Source organism: Mesoplodon mirus, assembly GCF_964341445.2.
Source record: "Mesoplodon mirus genome assembly, chromosome: 4".
NCBI lineage: Eukaryota > Metazoa > Chordata > Mammalia > Artiodactyla > Ziphiidae > Mesoplodon > Mesoplodon mirus.
In genome coordinates, this window is record NC_138979.1 from 127,684,512 (window position 1) to 127,707,363 (window position 22,852).

The window sequence follows — 22,852 nt, forward strand, 5'->3', positions numbered from 1 at the left end:
TTTGTTTTTCTCTTTCTGACTTACTTCACTCTGTATGACAGACCCTACGTCCATCCACCTCACTACAAATAACTCAATTTCGTTTCTTTTTATGGCTTTTTATGGCTGAGTAATATTCCATTGTATATATGTGCTGCATCCTCTTTATCCATTCATCTGTCGATGGACACTTAGGTTGCTTCCATGTCCTGGCTATTGTAAATACAGCTGCAATGAACACTGTGGTACATGACTCTTTTTGAATTATGGTTTTCTCAGGGTATATGCCCAGTAGTGGGATTTCTGGGTCGTATTATAGTTCTATTTTTAGTTTTTTAAGGAACCTCCATACTGTTCTCCATAGTGACTATAAATTTACATTCTGACTAACAGTTCAAGAGGGTTCCCTGTTCTCCACAATCTCTCCAGCATTTATTGTTTCTGGATTTTTTTTTATGATGGCCATTCTGACCAGTGTGAGGTGCTACCTCATTGTGGTTTTGATTTGCATTCCTCTAATGACTAGTGATGTTGAGTATCCTTTCATTGTTGGTTGGCAATGTGTATATCTTCTTTGGAGAAATGTCTGTTTAAGACTTCTGCCCATTCTTGGATTGGGTTGTTTGGTTTTTTGATATTGAGCTGCATGAGCTGCTTGTATATTTTGGAGATTAATCCTTTGTCAGTTGCTTTGTTTGCAAATATTTTCTCCCATTCTGAGGGTTGTCTTTTGGTCTTGTTTATGGTTTCCTTTGCTGTGCAAAAGCTTTTAAGTTTAATTAAGTCCCATTTCTGTGTTTTTGTTTTATTTTCCATTTCTCTAGGAGGTGGGTCAAAAAGGATCTTGCTGTGATTTATGTCATAGAGTGTTCTGCCTATGTTTTCCTCTAAGAGTTTTATAGTCTTTGGCCTTACATTTCGGTCTTTAATCCATTTGTAGTTTACTTTTGTGTATGGTGTTAGAGAGTGTTCTAATTTCATTTTTTAACATGTAGCTGTCCAGCTTTCCCAGCACCACTTATTGAAGAGGCTGTCTTTTCTCCATTGTATATTTTTCCCTCCTTTATCAAAGATAAGTTGGCCATAGATGCCTGGGTTTATCTCTGGGCTTTCTATCCTGTTCCATTAATCAATATTTCTCTGTTTGTGCCAGTACCATACTGTCTTGATTACTGTAGCTTTGGAGTGTACTCGGAGGTCCAGGAGCCTGATTCCTCCAGCTCTGTTTTTCTTTCTCAAGATTGCTTTGCCTATTCAGGGTCTTTTGTGTTTCCATACAAACTGTGAATTTTTTTGTTCTACTTCTGTGAAAAATTTCATTGGTAGTCTGATAGGGATTGCACTGAATCTGACAGATTGCTTTGGGTAGTATAGTCATTTTCACAATGTTGATTCTTCCAATCCAAGAACATGGTGTATCTCTCCATCTGTTTGTATCATCTTTAATTTCTTTCATCAGTGTCTTATACTTTTCTGCATACAGGTCTTTGGTCTCCTTAGGTAGATTTATTCCTAGGTGTTTTATTCTTTTTGTTGCAATGGTAAATGGGAGTGTTTCCTTAATTTCTCTTTCAGATTTTTCATCATTAGTGTATAGAACTGCAAGAGATTTCTGTGCATTAATTTTGTGTCCTGCTACTTTACCAAATTCATTGATTAGTTCTAGTAGTTTTCTGGTAGCATCTTTAGGATTCTCTATGTATAGTATCATGTCATCTGCAAACAGTGACAGTTTTACTTCTGTTTTGATTTGGATTCCTTTTATTTCTTTTTCTTCTCTGATTGCTGTGGCTAAAACTTCTGAAACTATGTTGAATATTAGTGGTGAGAGTGGACAACCTTGTCTTATTCCTGATCTTAGTGGAAATGGTTTCAGTTTTTCACCATTGAGAACAATGTTGGCTGTGGGTTTCTCATATATGGCCTTTATTATGTTGAGGTAAGTTCCCTCTATGCCTACTTTCTGGAGGGTTTTTATAAATTGGTGTTGAATTTTGTCAAAAGCTTTTTCTGCATCTACTGAGATGATCATATGGTTTTCATCCTGCACTTTGTTAATGTAGTGCATCAAATTGATTGATTTGGCTATACTGAAGAATCCTTGCATTCCTGGGATAAACCCACTTGAACATGATGTATGATCCTTTTAATTTGCTTCATTCTGTCTGCTATTATTTTGTTGAGGATTTTTGCGTCTATGTTCATCAGTGATATTGGCCTGTAGTTTTCTTTCTTTGTGACATCTTTGTCTGGTTTTGGTATCAGGGTGATGGTGGCCTCTTAGAATGAGTTTGGGAGTGTTCCTCCCTCTGCTATATTTTGGAAGGTTTGAGAAGGATAGGTGTTAGCTCTTCTCTAAATGTTTGACAGAATTCGCCTGTGAAGCCATCTGGTCCTGGGCTTTTGTTTGTTGGAAGATATTTAATCACAACTTCAATTTCAGTGCTGTGATGGGTCTGTTTATATTTTCTATTTCTTCCTGGTTCTGTCTTGGAACGTTGTGCTTTTCTAAGAATTTGTCCATTTCTTCCAGGTTGTCCATTTTATTGGCATATAGTCGCTTGTAGTAATCTCTCATGATCCTTCGTATTTCTGCAGTGTGATGTTACTTCCCCTTTTTCATTTCTCATTCTATTGATCTGAGTCTTCTCCCTTTGTTTCTTTTTTTTATTTTTATATTTTTTTATTTATTTATGGCTGCATTTGACTTCATTGCTGCGTGAGGGCGTCTCGCTGCTGTGGCTTCTCTTGTGGCAGAGCACGGGCTCTAGGTGTACAGGCTTCAGTAGTTGTGGCACACAGTCTTAGCTGCTCTGTGGCATGTGGGAACCTCCTGGACCAAGGATCGATTGAACCCATGTCCCCTGCATTGGCAGGTGGATTCTTAACCACTGCACCACCAAGAAGCCCCTCCCTTTGTTTCTTGATGAGTCTGGCTAATGGTTTATCAATTTTATTTACCTTCTCAAAGAACCAGCTTTTAGGTTTATTGATCTTTGCAATCATTTCCTTCATTTCTTTTTCATTTATTTCTGATCTAATCTTTATGATTTCTTTCCTTCTGCTAACTATGGGTTTTTGTTGTTGTTTTTCTTCTTCCTCTTCTTTCTCTAATTGCTTTAGGTGTCAGGTTAGGTTCTTTATTTGAGATTTTTCTTGTTTCTTGAGATAGGATTGTATTGCTATAAACTTCCCTCTTAGAACTGCTTTTGCTGCATCCCATATGTTTTGGGCTGTCGTGTTTTCATTGTCACTTGTTTCTAGGTATTTTTTGATTTCCTCTTTGATTTCTTCAGTGATCGCTTGGTTATATAGTAGTGTATTGTTTAGCCTCCATGTGTTTGTATTTTTTACAGATTTTTTTTCCTGAAATTGATATCTAGTCTAATAGCATTGTGGTCAGAAAAGATGCTTGATATGTCTTCAGTTCTCTTAAATTTACCAAGGCTTCATTTGTGACCCAGGATATGACCTATCCTGGAGAATGTTCCATGAGAACTTGAGAAGAAAGTGTATTCTGTTCTTTTTGGATGGAATGTCCTATAAATATCAATGAAGTCCATCTTGTTTAATGTATCATTTAAGCTTGTGTTTCCTTATTCATTTTCATTTTGGTTGAGCTGTCCATTGGTGAATGTGGGGTGTTAAAGTCCCCTACTATGATTGTGTTACTGTCAATATCCCCTTTTATGGCTGTTAGCATTGGCCTTATGTATTGAGGTGCTCCTACGTTGGGTGCATAAAGATTTACAATTTTTATATCTTCTTCTTCGATTGATCCCTTGATCATTATGCAGTGTCCTTCTTTGTCTCTTGTAATAGTCTTTATTTCAAAGTCTATTTTGTCTGTTATGAGAATTACTACTCTAGCTTTCTTTTGATTTCCAGTTGCATGGAATATGTTTTTCCATCCCCTCACTTTTGGTCTTTATGTGTCCCTACATCTGAAGTTGGTCTCTTGTAGACAGCATATATACAGGTCTTATTTTTGTATCCATTCAGCCAGTCTGTGTCTTTTAGTTGGAGCATTTTATCCATTCACATAAGTTAATTATCGATATGTATGTTCCTATTACCATTTTCTTAATTGTTTTGGGTTCGTTATTGTAGGTCTTTTCCTTCTCTTGTGCTTCCTACCTAGAGAAGTTCCTTTAGCATTTGCTGTGAAGCTGGTTTCGTGGTGCTGAATTCTCTTTGCTTTTGCTTGTCTATAAAGGTTTTAATTGCTCCATCAAATCTGAATGAGATCCTTGCTGGGTAGAGTAATCTTGGTTGTAGGTTTTTCCCCTTCACCACTTTAAATATGTCCCACCACTCCCTTCTGGCTTGCAGAGTTTCTGCTGAAAGATCAGCTGTTAACCTTATGGGGATTCCCTTGTATGGTATTTGTTGCTTTTCCCTTGCTGATTTTAAGATTTTTTCTTTGTATTTAATTTTTCATAGTTTGATTAATATGTGTCTTGGCGTGTTTCTCCTTGGATTTATCCTGTATGGGACTCTAGCCCTTTCTGGACTTGGTTGGCTATTTCCTTTCCCATATTAGGGAAGTGTTCAAGTATAATTTCTTCAAATATTTCCTCAGTCTGTTTCTTTTCCTTTTCTTCTTCTGGGACCCCTATAATTTGAATGTTGGTGCATTTAATGTTGTCCCAGAAGTCTGTGAGACTGTCCTCAATTCTTTTCATTCTTTTTTCTTTATTCTGCTCTGTGGTAGTTATTTCCACTATTTCATCTTCCAGGTTAGTTATGTGTTCTTCTGTCTCAGTTATTCTGCTACTGATTCCTTCTAGAGAATTTTTAATTTCATTTATTGTGTGTTCATCATTGTTTGCTCTTTAGTTCTTCTAGGTCCTTGTTAAACATTTCTTTTATTTTCTCCATTCTATTTCCAAGATTTTGGATCATCTTTACTATCACTACTCTGAATTCTTTTTCAGGTAGACTTCCTATTTCCTCTTTATTTGTTTGGTTTGGTTGGTTTTTACCTTGCTCCTTCATCTGCTGTGTATTTCTCTGTCTTCTCATTTTGATTAACTTACTGTGTTTAGGGTCTCCTTTTCACAGGCTGCATGTTCATAGTTCCCATTGTTTTTGATGCCTGCCCCCAGTGGGTAAGGTTGGTTCAGTGGGTTGTGTGGGTTTCCTCATGGAGGAGACTGGTGCCTGTGTTTTGGTGGATGAGGCTGGATCTAGTCTTTCTGGTGGGCAGGACCACCTCCCATGGTCTGTTTTGGGGTGTCTGTGCCCCTACTATGATTTTATGCAGCCTCTCTGCAAATGTGTGGTTTGTCTTCCTGTCTTGCTAGTTGTTTGCTATGGGGTTTCCAGCACTGTAGCTTGCTGGTTTTTGAGTGGAGCTGCATCTTAATGTTGTGACGGAGATCTCTGGGAGAGCTCTTGCGGATCAATATTACATGGAGCCAGGAGGTCTCTGGTGGTCCAATGTTCTGAACTCAGCTCTCCCACCTCAGAAGCTCAGGCCTGACAGCTGGCCAGAGCACCAAGACCTTGTCAGCCACACAGCTCAGAAGAAAAGGGAGAAGAAAAAAAAAAGAAAGAAAAATAAATAAATAAATAAAATTAAAAAAATTTAAATATTAGAATAAAAAAATTTTAAAGGTAATAAAAAAAAAAGAAGAGAGCAACCAAACCAATAAACAAATCCAACAATGATAAAAAGATCTAAAATTTAAACTAAAGTAAACTTATAAATTAGAAACTAGTCAGTCACATATAGCAAACCTCAAGTCCACAGTTGCTCCCAAAGTCCACCGCCTCAATGTTGGGAGGATTTTTTGTCTGTTCAGTTATTTCATGGAGAAATTTTCCTTTCTCTTCTTTGTTTGCACAGCTCCTGTGGTTCAGCTTTGGATTTGGCCCTGCCTCTGCATGTAGGTTGCCCTCTGACATCTTCTCTTCACCCAGACAGGATGGGGTTAAAGGAGCGGCTGACTAGGAGGCTCTGTCTCACTCAGGCTGTAGGGAGGGAGGGGTACAGAATGCGGGGTGAGCCTGCGGCTACAGAGGCTGGCCTGACATTGCAACAGCCTGATGCATGCCCCCCAGGACCCTGGCAGTGGCGGGCTGCACAGGCTCCCGGGAGGGGAGGTGTGGATAGTGACCTGTGCTTACACACAGGCTTCTTGGTGGCTGCAGCAGCAGCCTTAGCGTTTCATGACTGCCTCTGGTGTCCGTGCTGATAGCCGCGGCTCGCGCCTGTCTCTGAAGCTTGTTTAGGGGATGCTCTGAATCCCCAATCCTCGCACACCCTGAAACAATTGTCTCTTGCTTCTTAGGCATTTCCAGACTTTTTCCCAGATTCTCTCCCAGCTAGCTCTGGTGCATTAGCCCCCTTCAGGCTGTGTTCACGCAGCCAACCCCAGTCCTCTTCCTGGGATCTGCCCTCTGACGCCCAAGCCTCAGCTCCCAGCCCTCACCCATCCCAGCGGGTGAGCAGACAAGACGCTCAGGCTGGTGAGTGCTGGTCGGCACCAATCCTCTGTGCGGGAACCTCTCCGCTTTGCCCTCCGCGCCCCTGTTGCTGCTCTCTCCTCCATGGCTCCGAAGCTTCCCCCCTGCCCACACCCTATCTCCGCCCACGAAGGGGCTTCCTAGTGTGTGGAAACTTCTCCTCCTTCACAGCTCCCTCCGAGAGGTGCGGGTCCCATCCCTATTCTTTTGTCTCTGTTTTTTCTTTTTTCTTTTGCCCTATGCAGGTACGTAGGGATTTTCTTGCCTTTTGGGAAGTCTGAAGTCTTCTGCCAGTAGGTGTTCTGTAGGAGTTGTTCCACATGTAGGTGTATTTTTGATGTATTTTGGGGGAGGAAGGTGATCTCTATGTCTTACTCCTCTGCCATCTTGAAGGTCCTCCCTTGGCATTTATTTTCTTTTAGCACTTTGAACATATTGCAATGCAGTGTCATATAGATTCCTTTTTTTTTTAAGTGAAAAAAATCAGTGGTTAGTCAATGCCTTTGAAAGTAATGTGTCTTTTTCCTTTGGTTGCTTTTAAACTTTTCTCATTGTCTTTGTTTTTTTAATTTTTATTTATTTATTTATTTTTGGCTGTGTTGGATCTTCATTGCAGTGCGAGGGCTTTTCTCTAGTTGCGACAAGTGGGGGCTACTCTTCGTCGAGGTGCACAGGCTTCTCATCGCAGTGGCTTCTCTTGTTGCGAAGCACAGGCTCTAGGAGTGTGGGCTTCAGTAGTTGTGGCATGTGGGCTCAGTGGTTGTGGCTCATGGGATCTAGAGTGCAGGCTCAGTAGTTGTGGCACACGGGCCTAGTTGCATTGTGGCATGTGGGATCTTCCCGGACCAGGGCTCAAACCCATGTCCCCTGCATTGGCAGGCAGATTTTTAACCACTGTGCCACCAGGGAAGCCCTTCTTATTGTCCTTGGATTTCAGCAGTTTTGGTATATTGTGCCTAAGAGTGGTTTTCTTTTTACTTATTGTGTTTATGATTCATAGACTATTCAGTGAGTCATGATCTTTCCAGCTGTGATTTTGGATGAAAAATCAGCTATTCATCTTATTGAGTATTCCAAGTACATGATGAGTTGCTTCTCTCATACTGCTTTCAAGATTCTTTCTTTGTCTGTGGCTTTCACCAGGTTGATTATAAGGTGCCTGTAGATTTCTTCAAATTTATGGAATCACTGAGCTTCTTGGTTGTATAGACTCATTTCTTTCATCAAATTTGGGAAGGTTTCAACCATTACTTTTTCAAATGTCATTTCTGCTCCTTTACTATCTCCTTTCCTTTTGTGACTTGCAATGTATGCATATATTGGTATGCTTGATGGTGTTCCAGAGGTCCCTTAGCCTTTTTTTGTTTTTTGTTTTTTCACTCTGTTTTTCTTTCTGCTTCTCAGGCTGGATAATCTGAATTGACCTTACTTCAAGTTTCCTGAATCTTTCTTTTGCCTTCTCAAATCTGTTGTTGAAACCTAGTGAATTTTCATTTGTTTTTATAGTTTTCAACTCCAGAATTTCTATTTGCTTCCTTTTTTTCAATAATTTCTCTATCTATCAATCTAGTTCTATCTATCAGTATTTTTATTGATACTCTCTATGTGTTGAGACATCATTCTCCTAGTTTTCTTTAGTTCTTTATGGTTTCTTTTAGCTATATGAACATATTTAAGACAGTTTTGTGGGTTGTTTTGTTTTGTTTTTTGTTTTTGGCTGGGCCAAATGGCTTGCAGGATCTTAGTTCCCTGACCAGGGATCGAACCTGCACCCTGGCAGTGAAAGCACCGAGTCCTAACCACTGGACTGCCATGGGTTTCCCAAAGATAGTTTATTTAAAGTCTTTTAAGTTGATTTTAAGACAGTTGATTTTAAGTCTTTGTCCAATGTCTGGGCTTCCTCAGGGATGGTTTCTATTTTTTTCTTTTTATCCTGTGAATGGGCCATATTTTCTTCTTCCTTTGCATTACTTGTAATTTTTTGTTGAAAAGTAGTCACTTTGAATATTATTATGTGGCACCTTTGGATATCAGATTCACCTCCTCCTCTTCCAGTGTTTTTTTTTTGCTGCTTCTTGTCATTCATGTAGTTTGTTTAGTGACTTTTCTGAACAGATTTTGTAAGTCTGTATTCTTTGTCATGTGTGGCCACTGAAGTCTGTGTTCTGTTACCTTGGAGTTAGCTAGTGATTTGACTAAGATTCCAACTAAACCAACCAATGAAACAATCAAAAAAACTCTCTCAGTCTTTGCAGATTGACTCTCTTTTGGGGCACTCCTTGAATGCTTATCCAGACAACTTCAATGCCTTAGCTTTCATGTCCTACTTGCACAGAGCCTGAATTAACCAGAGGTGAAAGCTAAGTGTCTTCGTAGGTCTTTTCTGTGCATGCTTTCAGCCTTGGGTTTGCATGTGGCCTTTTAGATTCCCTACAATATGCAGAAACTTTCTAAAGCCCTCATCCCCCTGGTATCTCCTTCTCCACCTTCTTTCTTACAAGGGTTTTTGGTTTGACAATTGCCTGCCCCAACTGTTATCCCTTGTCCCAAGTGGCAGCAGCTAATACATTTGCCTTTAAATGACTTTGATAAATACCATCCAGGAAGTCACATTAGCCCTGGGAAAGCTCTAAGGCAGTCAAAACAAAGGGAAACATTTGAGCCAGTCTTTCAGTGATCCACCAGACAGGTCAAAACTACACAGCTACAGTTCTTTGAGAATAAGATTTGTATTGTTCCCTCTGGTACTAGTAACCTGCATCAGGAATGCAGGTTGTTTTCTTCAAGGCCACCATGGGTCTAGGAAGTTGGGGAGGGAAATCGGATGAGTTAGAACACCACAGAGCTCTCTTACCAAAATTCAGCAGCCTTTCCTCCTTCATTAAGTATTACCCTGGTGATTCTAAGTTTTTAATTAGATTCTTAATTCTTTAATTGCTTCTGACAGTGTTTGCCTGCTTATTCATTGCTTTTGTGGAAAGGTGGAGTTTCGGAGTTCCCTGTTCTACCTCTTTTGCTCTACTCTTATCTCCCAACTCATTTTATCATTGCATCAACTTTAACTTAACAATAATGTTGGTGATAATAAGAATCTTCATCTTTTGAACTTAATGAAAATGTCTTTGACGTTTACCAAGAAACATCACAGTTGTAATTTTTGAGCCATTTATTCTTTAATTATTTCAAGGGAGTATCTCTTTATTCCTGTTTAAATTTTTTTCCTATGATCTACGTATAAGAATTTCATGGTAATAGGCTTTCTAATTTTGAAGGATAAATGCCTCTTGGCCATCATATATTTTTATTTTTTATTTTTTTTAGTTTTTAAAAAATTTTTTTTGCATTACACGGGCCTCTCACTGCTGTGGCCTCTCCCGTTGCGGAGCACAGGCTCCGGACGTGCAGGCTCAGCGGCCATGGCTCACGGGCCCAGCCGCTCCGCTGCATGTGGGATCCTCCCGGACCGGAGCACGAACCCGTGTCCCCTGCATCGGCAGGCGGACTCTCAACCACTGCGCCACCAGGGAAGCCCCAATCATATATTTTTAGATAGAATATTATTAAACAATACTGAATTTGCTTTGTCTTCACTTTCTTTAAGAGCTTTTCATCTATATTCATAGTAAGATTGTTCACTAATTTCATAGTCAGATTTTGATTTCAGGATTTGGCTACTTTCTCGAAATGAATTAAGTCTTTCATCTTTTTCTTTTCTTAGAAACATGTCCTTTAGAATTCGATAATTTTTGTTCTTTGAAAGTTTGAAATAACTTACTTCTAAAATTATCTCAGCTTGCAGCATTTGAAGGGAGGGCAAACTTTTTTGAAGCTCTTTAAAAATTCATCCCTAGTTATTCTATTCTGGTTGTCTACTTCTTTACTTAAAGGGGAATTACTTGCAGGAAGGCATCAGATTAGTTGGAGAAGAACAGAAGGTTAATTCAAGGTGTTATAATGTGGTGTTATCTTATGGGAGGCCTTATATGCCTTTTTAAAGAATTCAACCTTATCCCATTGTCAATAGGGGGCTGTTGAATGTTTTTGAGAAAAGTGATCTTCATTAACTGATGATCAAATCTCATCACTCTAGAGATAAGAATGGAATAAAGTAGTAGCCCAGATGTGATCTGATGCGGATCTTCAGTATTGAGGCAGTAGAAATGAAAGAAGGAATGGACGCAGAAGCCAGTGTGTTTGAGGAATTGACATGACTTAATGGCATCCTACAAAAAATATTAGTAATGCTTTATTCTGTAAGATTTTAAGTTCAGAATCATATATATACTTAGAAATAATTAGTAATAGTCTTTAGCAATCAGAAATTGTTAAAAATAAATGTAAGATTCTTATATTCATTAGAAACTACATAAGACATTTCTTATATGTGGGGTAAAAAAATATTTTGCTCCACGATAAAATATCCTGAGTCTTAGGATGCTTAGTGCTTTTGAAAGACCTCTGTTACTTGCTGTACTCTTTTTTCCAAATTACCATTGTTTTCATACTATAACCTTCTTGAACATCTATTTTCCTCCCCCTGGATTTAACTTCTTCAGAGCAGGCAACCTACTAGCTTATTCTCCTGTTTTTCCTTAATTGTCTTTTTTATTTTAGCTGTAAAAACTGATTTGTTTTACATTATTAAGTGATCGAAGATGAGATTTTCAGAGTTGATATAGGTCAATGAAAATTTCAAAATTGAAGTTAGAAGTTAATGGAAATAGAATTCAACTCATAAAACTGATGCAATAGCTTTTACCCTTGCAGATAGAGCAGCCTCCCATTTTGGGGGGTGTATCTTCAGTGTATCTTGGATACCTCATTTATTTTATTGACACACCTCTCTGATAAATGTAAGAAATATAGTAATAATTATTAAGCATATATATAATTAATATATAATATTATCAATAAGCATAAAGTATTTTATTATATATTTATATATTTATTTATACATATAATAATAAAGTATTTTATTATATATTTACATATTTATTTATAAAATGTCCATATCCTTTTTGCTATTAACATTATGACTAAACTTTCCTGGGAAGCAAAGAGAAATAATCACAAGTTGTTATTCAAATATAAAATTAGTTGTATAAGTTTGCCAAAAAGAGAAAATTTATATTTTGCAGTACATGTTAAAATGAATTTTTTTCTTTTTCTAGGACATACCGAGGGAGAGTGTATTTTAAACGGCACTTTTATAAGCAAGCAACTCAAGATCTTTCTACTGCAATTCACTTAGATCCTAATAACTGGTTAGCATTGTATTACAGAGCCTGCTTATTTAGGAAGAGTAACCCTCTTAGAGCACTGCAGGATTATAGTGTTTCAGGTACTTCACTTTTACTGGCAAATACATGGGAATTTAATCTGAGGTTCAGCAGCTCACTTTCATGGAGTGGAATACTAATGTGGGATGACTAATGTAATATGTACATTGTTATACATATATATATATGTACTTATATATATTTATATAGCATATATATTTATTTATACTTAAAGCTACAATAATTTAGCTAAAAGTGTTTCTAATATTCCCTTTTAGTGTGTATGAGTGTGTGTGTGTTTATGTGTGTACAACTGTGACAAAAAGAGAATATCATATCAAAGAAATTTCTTTCTATATATGAAGTTCTGAGGCTATTTATGGAAATCTAGGCCTATTTCTTAGTCGTCTTGCTAAAATGGCAGTGATTTTTCCTTGTGGGCTGCGTCCTACTCCATAGACCCAGCCCATGGATTAGTCAAATTCAGAGTTTTGTAACCCTTAGACTAAAAATGGGCTTTGAGAATCCTCAGTAAGAGGATGCCAACAGCTAAAAGTGGCCATTTCCACTTTACCCTGTACCAGTGCATTCTTGGTATATGAATATGTCCACAATTCTGGGCGTAGAATAAGTGCTCAGTAAACAGTGTCCAGCTGAATAAATTAGCCTATCCTGACTGGCAAATTCTAGCCAGAGTCCAACACTCCAAACGTGGCTTAGGATTCCTGTTCAATTCTCTTGGAATCTTTATACCTAATTTCTGCTGTCTGATTGAGTCTCCATTTTTGTTCACCAGTTCACTGCTCATGGCTACCATCTGTTACTAAATGTTTTACGGTTCAGAGGATAAAGTTAGCACAGATAATTTAAATTTGAAGGTTAAACACCCCTATTTCTGTAAGTTTATCTTTTATTGGTCTCTGTCATCCCTGTCCATCTGCCATCTGGCTAAACCCCTTTCTTCCTGGTCTTCCTAAAAGCTGCTTTCTCGTATTTCCCTCTTCTCCAAGTTTTGGGCTCTTCACCCGCTTTTTTCTAGGCTATCATAATAATACAGATCCTTGTTATTTAATTATTCAGAGCAGACCACCTTTATTTTAGCCTCAATCTTTTCCTATAGGTTAGCCTAAGGAGTTTTATCTTTCACAATCAAAAAGGACCCTCAATATATTTTTCTAAGCTAATAATAATATCTAACATTCATTAGGCATTTCACTACTTGCCAAGCACTATTCTAAATGCTATATATGGAGTGTCTCAATTACTCTTCAGAATAATGCTATGAGGTAGGTACTATTATCATCCCCATTTTACTGATGAGAAAACCGAAGCACAGAGAAGATAAGTAATTCTAATAGTTTTGTTTCCTCAAGAATGTTTCTCATATGGACACCAAGTGGGGAAAGCGGCGGGGGGGTGGGGGGGGTGGGGGTGTGGGGGTGTGATGAATTGGGCAATTGGGATTGACATGTATACACTGATGTGTATAAAACTGATGACTAATAAGAACCTGCTGTATAAAAAAATAAAATAAAATAAAATTCAAAAATTAAAATAAATAAATAAATTAAAAAATAGAAGAATGTTTCTATTTTTCTAGAGCAACCAACTAACCAACTGCAGCTATTTTTCTCCTTGCTAGACAGTCATACTGTGAACTGATTAGTCAAATGGCCTTCAAGTGATTACTTAATCTGTATGATCACTGCTTATACTAGGAATACTTCCCCAAATCTAGTATTGTGCATATTTGTGTCCCAGGCTGTGAACATTATGTACATTTTTTGCAGAACTTTCCCTTTTTAGCTTGAGAAACTTGGGCGATGTGGATCAAATGTAAAAATCTCATCTACTTCATTGCATGTTTTTGAAAGTTGAGGGGGAATCAGCAAGTGAGGAGACACGAGGTAACCTCTAGACTGCTAGACTGGTCACTGATGAGAGCCACATGCCTGGAGTCCTGAGAGGAGGTTATTTTTGCCCCATGCTTCTGTTCTTTGGGATACGCATCGTCAAGTTGCCTGCCTTAACTCCGAGGTCTGCTTGCAATCAGAGTAGCCTCTTTGCGCTGCCCTTCCTGGTTTATGTGTATAAGCCTGACCTCTGCTGTCTGCCCTAGTCTGGGTTTGTACCAGAACCTGTTCTTTGGCCAGTAATGATGCCTTCCTATCTTCCAAATAATAACAAGCCATCAAGGGCAATGGCACCTTTCTGACTGCAATCCACTGCAGTGGATCAGAGGTTAGATTCTAGGCCCATCTTTGCCATTGATTTGCATGGTCACTGTACCTGGCCCCTTTGGACCTTAATCTCTTCATCTGTAAAGTGAGTGGACTATCCTAGATTAATACCAGGATTTCTTCCAGCTCTAATGAGTTTGTGAACCATAATAGTCACATTGTTCCTTATAAACAAATACACTTTTTTTTTATGTGAGTACTGTTTTTTACTCACCAAATAAGTACATTCATTATAGATATGTTTTATTTTATGTAATGTTAAAAAAATAAGAATAAGCAGTAGGAAGGGGCATAGGCTAAAATATAACTCAGATATGTTTGTTCAGAACCTGAATAAGATATATACCTTTATTTTTAAGCTCTCATAAATGATGGCTATGAGAATCTTAGTTGTTTTCTACATCGGGGCATACTCTATGCGAATCTAAAACTTTGGTTGCTGGCAATTTGTGACTTTGAAGCTGTTATTTCTCTAGAAAGGTATGTTTTCCCTTTTATTCTTACTGATTTCACTTTTATATAAAATCAAGAAAATACCAAGATGAAAGAAAAAGCTTTCTCCCCTCATCAATAACCTTGTAAAAATGAGACTATTATGAAGTCATCCTAGAATTAGAATACAACCTCGGAAAATAAGATTACTTCTAAAATAAGAACTATTCTCAATATCTGTTTGCCTCAGATGCTTTTGCAAACTTTAGAGATTGAATGGGTTTGAGAGGAGTTTAAATCCAAGGATAGCAAAATCAACCAGTAATTAAGAGCAGTTTGGGGATGCCCAGGTTAAAACTTTGAAGTTAAGTTCATGGAAAATTGTCATCAAGTTTTAAAATAATGGCAAAATATTTGCTTGATATATTGTTGCTAGGCACAGTATATGACTCAGTGGGAAGAAATCCTCTATTTAGAACTTCTGGCTACATTTTGTTTAGTAAAGCAAAATAAAAAAGCAAATACCATTAGAACACAGGTTCAGGAAGGAACAGACTGAAAGTTACATACACTAGTCAGAAAGCCAGGCTGTAAAAGGTAGAATTTAATTAAATAATTCATCTTCTTTCCAAAGAAGTATTCTTTAAAATGGAAGGTGTCAGAAAGAGTAACAAATCATGCCCATTCTGTGCCAACTGGCAGACTGCTTACTTACCTTATTTAAGGTAAACTTTGAACTTGACTAGGGAAAAGTCATGGAACATGGCTCCACAATGGCCACAGTGGTTTTCTTTGGGATATTTTTGAGTCAGGAAGAGAAAGAAATGAGTTTCAGTTGCAGAAAGCCAGAAAGTGGGCAGTTAGCAAAAGGGTCAGGGCTTCTGTGCAGTTGGGATACAGAATGTGTAGTTTCCTCATTTTGAAATAGAGGCATGGAACAAATAATTTCTAAGGTTATTTCTACATTGAAAATTGTTTGATTCTAAGAGAGAAAAACAACTTTTATTTGATATAGAAAAGCAACTGGGTTAATACCTCTGTGGAGAGGATTTTTAACCCTAAGCCTCTGAGAATATTGCTCTTTCTCACTGTTCCTCACCCTTTCTCTTGTCGAATATAACATAGCTTGAGGCAAAAACTTTTGAGTTGAGGAAAACTAAGCTTGTTATCCAAGATAAGTCAAGATTAAGTCAAGGAAGAGTGAAGTATTGCTAAGAGTCTAGGAGACTTCAGGAAATCAGTTCCTAGGACAGACTCTACAAATGTTTCTTCCTAACTAAGGATTTCATAAAGGTGTTTATAATTTTTAATAGAAAATATTTAACTAATTTATTTTGCTTTAGGAAAACATTGAGAAAGAACCCTGGTATAAATTGATGTATGTATTTCATTAGGTTCATTTATAATTGGAGAACATCTGGAATAATTTAAATGTCTAAGAATATTTTGCTTTCTCATTTTTTTAGAACCATTATTTTGGCTTATATAAATATTGGCCTCATATATCTACTACACCTGGATAACTACATTGAAGCCACTTGGTATTTTTCTGAGGCTATTAAACTTGACCCTATGTATATTCAAAGCTATATTTGTCAAGCAGAAGCCTATCATAAGGTATTTAAGGTTTGAGAACTTTGATTTTTTTAAAAAGTTTTAATTTTTTGAATATTTGTTCAATGTAATTTAAAATATATCAATGTATTCTTTTTCAGCTAATTACAGAGCCTAATGCATTTATAAACAATACATATTAGATAGATATATTGATAGTTAACTATAATTACCCACTTAAAAATCCTCTACTGATTAGGTGTGAATTTTTGTCTTTTTTTTTTTTTAATAATGCCTGTTTTTTTTCTTATTACAAAAGCAATGTATATTTACCACATGTAATATATGTATGCAAATAAGAATACATTAAAAACCATCCATTATTTCATCCTCTAGAGATAACTACTGTTAACATTTTAGAGTCCATCAGTTTTGTGTGTGTGTGTATGAGGAGTGAGTGAATGGGTGAGTTCATAGAATGAGATCTGTGCATAGAATGGTGTCCAAATCATTCACACTTTCCTTTAAATTTTGTTTAAAATTTACGAGTTATTTAAATTAAAAAAATAATATATCCTTAGTGTAAAATTCAAACAATATAGTAAATAATAAGAGCTCTCTCTGACTCCAACCAACTTGGACTTTCCAGAGATAAAGACTGTTAGCTGTTGTGTCTACCTTTCAAAATAGATATTCCCTTGTACTGCTCCATCACTAACCGTCCTGTCCAAGACACTGATTTCTCACCAGAGTTATTGCAGTAGCCTCCTGGTCTTCTTGCTTCTGTTCTTTATTCCTTTTTGATGGGTTTTCAAAACAGGAGCATAGTGATCCTGTTAAAACATAAATCAGGTTATTTCACTTCTTTGCCTGGAACCCTTCAATAGCTTCCCTTTGTGCTCAGAATAAAAGCCAAATCTTGCAAAAGCCAAAGGCCTACAAGAGCTCATGTGAACTGGCTCCTTGTTACCTTTCTGCCCTCGTCTCCTACAAGTCCTCTACTCACATTGGTTTCAGTCAGGATAGCCTGTTGTGCTGTGGAAAACAACAACAACAAATAAAGCTTCAAAAATCACCATCTTAAAATAACAAAGGTTCATTTCTTGCTCACACTGCATGTCCATTGGGAGTTTGCTAGAGGCTCTGTTATTGTCTTCATCTCAGGATGCAGTGTGACTAAGTCCTTACCTTCCTGATGATGGAAGCAGAAGACCCTGGGGCCATTTTGGTATTGTCCTCAGGGTAGGTTTGCTTTTGATCCCTGTTGGGAAGGGGTGGGGAGTGTGTGTGGCCCTTTTGCTTCACTCCCTGTTGATGGAGCTGAGGCCTTATGGGGAAGTTGGAATTTCCTCCAAGCATATTTAGAAACCAAAGCACCAGCATAATATCAAGGTGCAAGGACATATATTCAAAGACTCATTGTTCTGAGGAGACAAAAACCTCTTTACAGTAATGGTTGAATAAATTATGTTGTATTCACACTATAGAGTATTATATAGTCAATAAAAAGAATAGTTAGAATTATGCCAGGTGATTTGGAGGGGTTTCCAAGAGATATTCTAGAACAAGATTTAGAAGACTTTAAAGTGTATACAGTATGATCCCATGTAGATAAAACAATGACAAACCAAACCCTGTGTATGTATATAGAAGAATACATATGCCTACAGTGTGGGTTTAGGCTCCAGGGTAAATCCAATCTAATGCTACCTGGAGAAGTCCAACCCCAGGAAAGCTTGTAAAGACCAAAGAGTGAGCTTCCATCATTCCCATTCAGGGTTTCCTCAATGCATAGCTATGTATGATTGGAACCAGATGGAGCAATGCAGGCATATGAAAGGTAGTTTATTAATTACACCAACCTGATCAGGGTTAGCTTGAGAAGCAGCAGGCCTGAAGTTCCACAGTAATTCTTAAATTTATTTAAAAACATCTCAGACTCCCTCCTTTTGAATTCCCTCTTTTGACTCCACCCACTATTTCCTCCAAACACTTTGTACCATTTTAAGAGGTATTGTCTACTTCCATGCACAAATGTTTTGATCACCATGTCAGCATAGTAAGAGGAGTCGTTTGTTGTCCCAGGTTCATTTTGCTGGGATGTGTTTATTTCCCCCTTTTGTAATTTCCCCCAATGTTTGTAAAAATTTGTATAAATTCAGATTATGCTCTGTAACCAGTATTAAGAAAAGAATCATTGTTTACTTTTCATTGTATACTGATTTTAAACAGATATCTTTTTCATCATTGTTGTATTTTGTTTTATTCATTCATTTTACTCATTAAATGCAAGCTTGTTTTTCCTTTCTTATTTTTAAGTGGAATTGACTTTTACTTTTTATTTTACATTCCTTTGCAAGCTAGTTTATTAACATGAGTAAAGTTTGGTGTAAAAGGTGTTATGGTTGAGGGAGAAAAACTGAAAAGCTAAACAAAAAGGAAAAACAAACTAGAATATATGATATAATCATATTTATTTAAAACTATATATTTGTGGATCTGTGTAATCATTCTTCAAATTTAAAGATAATTTAAAGAAAAACAAAAGACTTTGCTTCATAAATGTTTTTTTAAACTTCTCTGTATCCCACTTGCTTTGATGATTCTTAAGAAACACATGTATTAGGAGAGATTCCTGCAAAATTTCTGTATTGAAGGGTGGGAGGGAATAACTATCAGAAAGGAAGCAATCAGTATTTTTATGAGCTAAGTTTCTGTTTATCACTTAACAGTTGCACAAATTGAAAAAGGCAGTAAGAGAGTTATCTCGTGCTATCCACCTTCAGCCAGATGGAATCCAATTATATATAATAAGGTATGTGCATAGAAATAGAATTCTTCTTGGGATCTTAGTATCTGAGCTAGCTGTTGGAATCCTTAGTTCTTTCTTGATCCTTCCAGCCTCCTTGTTTTACATTTAATCTCCCAGAAATGGCCATCTCCAAACCAGCAAGTCAGATATAGTTGTTTTTGTTAAACTTTAAGATAATTCATAATATAAGATAACAGATCTTTCCCTTTGTTCTGTCCTTGCATCAAAACACAACTGTCTGTGTTTAAGTTCTTTGAGGCCTCTCTAGATTACTGGTTAGATAGTTATCACAGATCTCATGAAAGTAAGGTAATATATTTTGATTGTGTACCCAGAGGTACCAAGTATAAACCTCAGATAATTCAGTGAAAAAAAAAGATACATTGAATTGTATTTCAAATGCAGTAGAGCTTGCTATAAAAGGACCCATTGCAAATTATGAGTTATCACTACCAAAAATATATCATAATTACTAACATGGGAAATGGATTTACGGAAAATGGGAAAGTGGACTGGAACAATGCTTTCTGATAAGGTCTTGCTTGTCTTTTAATTCTTGAACCACATTTTAACAATTTATATAAATACTTCTCCATTTGTATACCCCTTAAACTGTGTTTAGCTTTTAAAATTTCTCAGCAACAGAGTATAACTTTTTAAATGCCAATAATTACAAAAAGATCTGACAATTTTTCTTTCAGCTTCACATTTCCTAAATTGTTTTCTTCTCACATCTCCACGTTAATTGGCCTATTTAGACTTACATAAAATATTTATAATTTTCATATTGTTTTTGTCATACATAAGTATGAATAAATGTATTATAATAAGTATGAATAAATGTATTATAATTTTAAAATTTTAAGTAACTGAGTATAAAATCTTTATTTTAGAAAAATTATTTTTAACTGCTTAGAATTAAAAAGCTGTTATTTCTTCCAGAGGACAATATCTTCTTAGGATGAAGTGCTATGATCTTGCAAAGTTCACTATTTATCAAGTAGCAGAAATGACCGAAGGTAAATATAATCAATGTAAAATTATAATATTGTCTTAATTTAAAAAGAAATACTTCTTTAAATTTTTTATACTATTTTCAGAAGCTCTGTATAGATAGCATGAAGGGTTCACTTGAAAGTCAAAGTTAGATTTTGAAACTAAAACTTGAGTTTCACATGTATGTAACCAATTTGTAAAATGCTTCATACCCTAGTGAATTTTGTGAGAGAGATTATTATAGGAAATACCAGGCTTACGCTGTTATTTTTTGTTTGTTTGTTTACAGTTGGAATGTCTTATTGTTTGTTGACAGTAAATAGATTTTAGTATCATATTGATTTATTAATTCATATTGTAAAAATAGATTATTGAATTGCTTGACTGTCTTAAAATAATTATATTCTAAGTCCTAGATACTTGGCAAAGTTATTGATAAATTTTCCTTTCCTTTTAGGTCTCATTGAGTTGAGTCCTATACAGCAAGCACTCATTTATTCATTTTGTGAGAACCATGACAAGGCCATTCAGGTCTTAGATGGGACCACTTTGAATAAGCCTGAGGTCACCATGTATGCTCTATTAGCAAAAGCTCAAATGAAGGCCAAGAGGAACAAGGTGAAAAGTCTTGAGTAACGTTTACTAAACCTATTAATGGAATTTTTATATTGTGCTTGAAATTACTGCTTACATATATATATATATATATATTTTTTTTTTACAAAACTAAATCATACCATTTATTTATGGATTCTTCTATTAATTAATACTTGGGTTGTTTCCTTTTGTTTTTTTCCCACTTAAGAGTAAGGGTAATATTCTTTTTCATGTTTTCTGTTAACATTGCTGATATGTAGAGAATGTAAATGTTTAACTTTCAAGAAAATGGCACATTTTCCATAGGGTTGTACCAATTTATTCTCCCACCTGTAGTGTATGAGTATTCCCATTGATCTCCATCCTCTACAATAACTGGTGCTGTCTACTTTATTTTTATCAGTTTGGTGGATAAAAACTAATGTCTCATTATGGTCTTAATTCACATTTCTCAGTTTGAGCAAAGGTTGAGGTATCTTTTTATATGTTTATAGCCACTTATATTTCCTGTTCTATCAATTTGCTGTACACATTTTTGTTTGTTTTGTTCATGTTGATTTTTGGCATTGAAAAAAATAAGTCCTGTGTATTAGTCCTTGATTTGTTACATGTGTGTCATGTATCCTCTTGCAATTTGTGGCTGGTTTTAAAATTTTCTTCATGATGTCTTCTGATGAGCAGAGGGTCTTAATTTTAATGTAGTTGAATGTATCTTTTTTTGTTTTATTGTCACAGCTTTAAAAAAATTCTTGTTTAAAAATTCCCTCCCTACACCAAGGTCATGAAGATATTTTCCCATATTTTCTTCTAAAAGTTTAAAAATTCTGCTTTTTTCATTTAAGACCTCACTCTACCTTAAGTTGATATTTTTGAATGTGAGATAGTGATAAAATTTCAATTTTCCCCATATGGATACTCAAATGTTCCAGTATCATTTATTGAAATGTTCTCCTAAACCAAAGATCTGAAGTGGTACATCTGTCCTATTATAACCTTTCATGTATGTGTGGATCTGATTTTGGGCTCTCTATTCTATTCCTTTGGTCAATTTTTCTATCCCTGGCCTAATAGTACAATGTTTTATCTACTGTTGCTTTATTGTAATTCTTGACATCTGGTGGAGCAAGTTGCCACACCATCTTCTTCTCCAGGAAATTCCTGGTTATTCTTGGGCCTTTACTCTTCCAGCTGGTCAAGATTTTAAATTCATCTTGTCAAGATTCATTAAAAACCCTGCTGGAATTTTGATTGAATTGTATTGAATCTCTAGATTATTTTAGGGAGAACTGACACCTTTATGATATCAAATTCCTTCTTTGGAATAATCTTAAATTTATTTTAACCTCCCTGAAACCTGAAGTCACTTTTGATTGGGTCCCTCTTCTACCCAATCAATAGTCATGCTCTCTTGGTTCTACTTTCTAAATGTCTCTCAAATCCACTTCCTTTCTCTATTTCTCTGGTCATTATCCTAGTCCAGAACATATTTGTATTTTGTTTGAATTATATAATAGTGTTGAACTCTTCCAAGCTTTTCTCCACATGGCTGCCACAGTACTGTGTTTGGAATGTACATTTGCCCTACGAGAGCGTCCACTACTATTTAGAGTAGTGAAGGAAAGAGAGGTGGGACATCAACTACAGGAGGAAGTGTAGATGTGTTCATTTAAATTTAAATGTGATGGAAGACTTTATGGACTCCAGGAGGCAATGAAGGGGCAGAGATCCAAAAGCAGAAGGCGGGACAGAAGGAGTTGGGGTCAAGGGCACAGCTTGAGGAGTTAGTTCTGAAAAGAAGAAAGGAAACCATTCAAAGACAGGAGAAAAAAAGATGGAAATGCAGAAGATATAGACTTTGAAAAGTAAAAATGAGGGAAATTGAGAAGGTGATGCATTTTTTTCTATTGCAAAGGCATGTGCTGAGAGTGAGGCTGGAAGGATGAATGTTGAGGTAAGCTGTAGACATGTGATGTAAACTAAGGGTGGGCACAAAGGACACAGCATATCCAAGTTAAACCTCATTGTTTCTTTAGCAATTTAATATAATTAAGAAAGTGGACTAAAGAGTCACAAGTAGCTATATTTCTATATATTAGGTAAATACATTGAGTAGCTAGTTATGAAAACACGTTTCTATTTGGAAAATTGAATTTTTTTCATTAAGAGTTTCAACTATTTTGACAGAATAGTTTAAATGGGTAATTTTTGATGTTAGTTTATTTTCTGGTGTCAATGGAACCCCCTTGAGAGCATAGCAGGACAAAATAAAAGTTGATTAAAACAACCTCAGATATTATCAGTGGAGAACTTTTACTACCTAATAGCTGCCCAGCATTCCCTTCAGGAGAATTACTAGGAAATTGGTCATAAATTGGTCTATAAATTTTAGTCTTATTTAAGACTATGAGAAAATACCCTTTAGAATTTGAAATTATAGTTCCAAAAGTCCACTTGTGTAACCCTGCTTACGTACCTGCCTGTAGGATAGGCAC

The 22,852-nt window shown here is 36.3% G+C and overlaps 1 protein-coding gene across 1 annotated transcript in view; it reads left to right on the forward strand.

Moving 5' to 3' along the window:
* LOC309802012 (tetratricopeptide repeat protein 6-like) overlaps nt 1-22,852 on the forward strand; it is a 65,651-nt gene that overhangs the window by 4,806 nt on the left and 37,993 nt on the right. The window contains exons 3-8 of the mRNA XM_082617170.1: nt 11,622-11,791; nt 14,329-14,449; nt 15,868-16,018; nt 18,688-18,770; nt 19,710-19,786; nt 20,221-20,381. Coding sequence (XP_082473296.1) covers nt 11,622-11,791; nt 14,329-14,449; nt 15,868-16,018; nt 18,688-18,770; nt 19,710-19,786; nt 20,221-20,381 — 763 coding nt within the window. The remainder of the gene's footprint in view (nt 1-11,621; nt 11,792-14,328; nt 14,450-15,867; nt 16,019-18,687; nt 18,771-19,709; nt 19,787-20,220; nt 20,382-22,852) is intronic.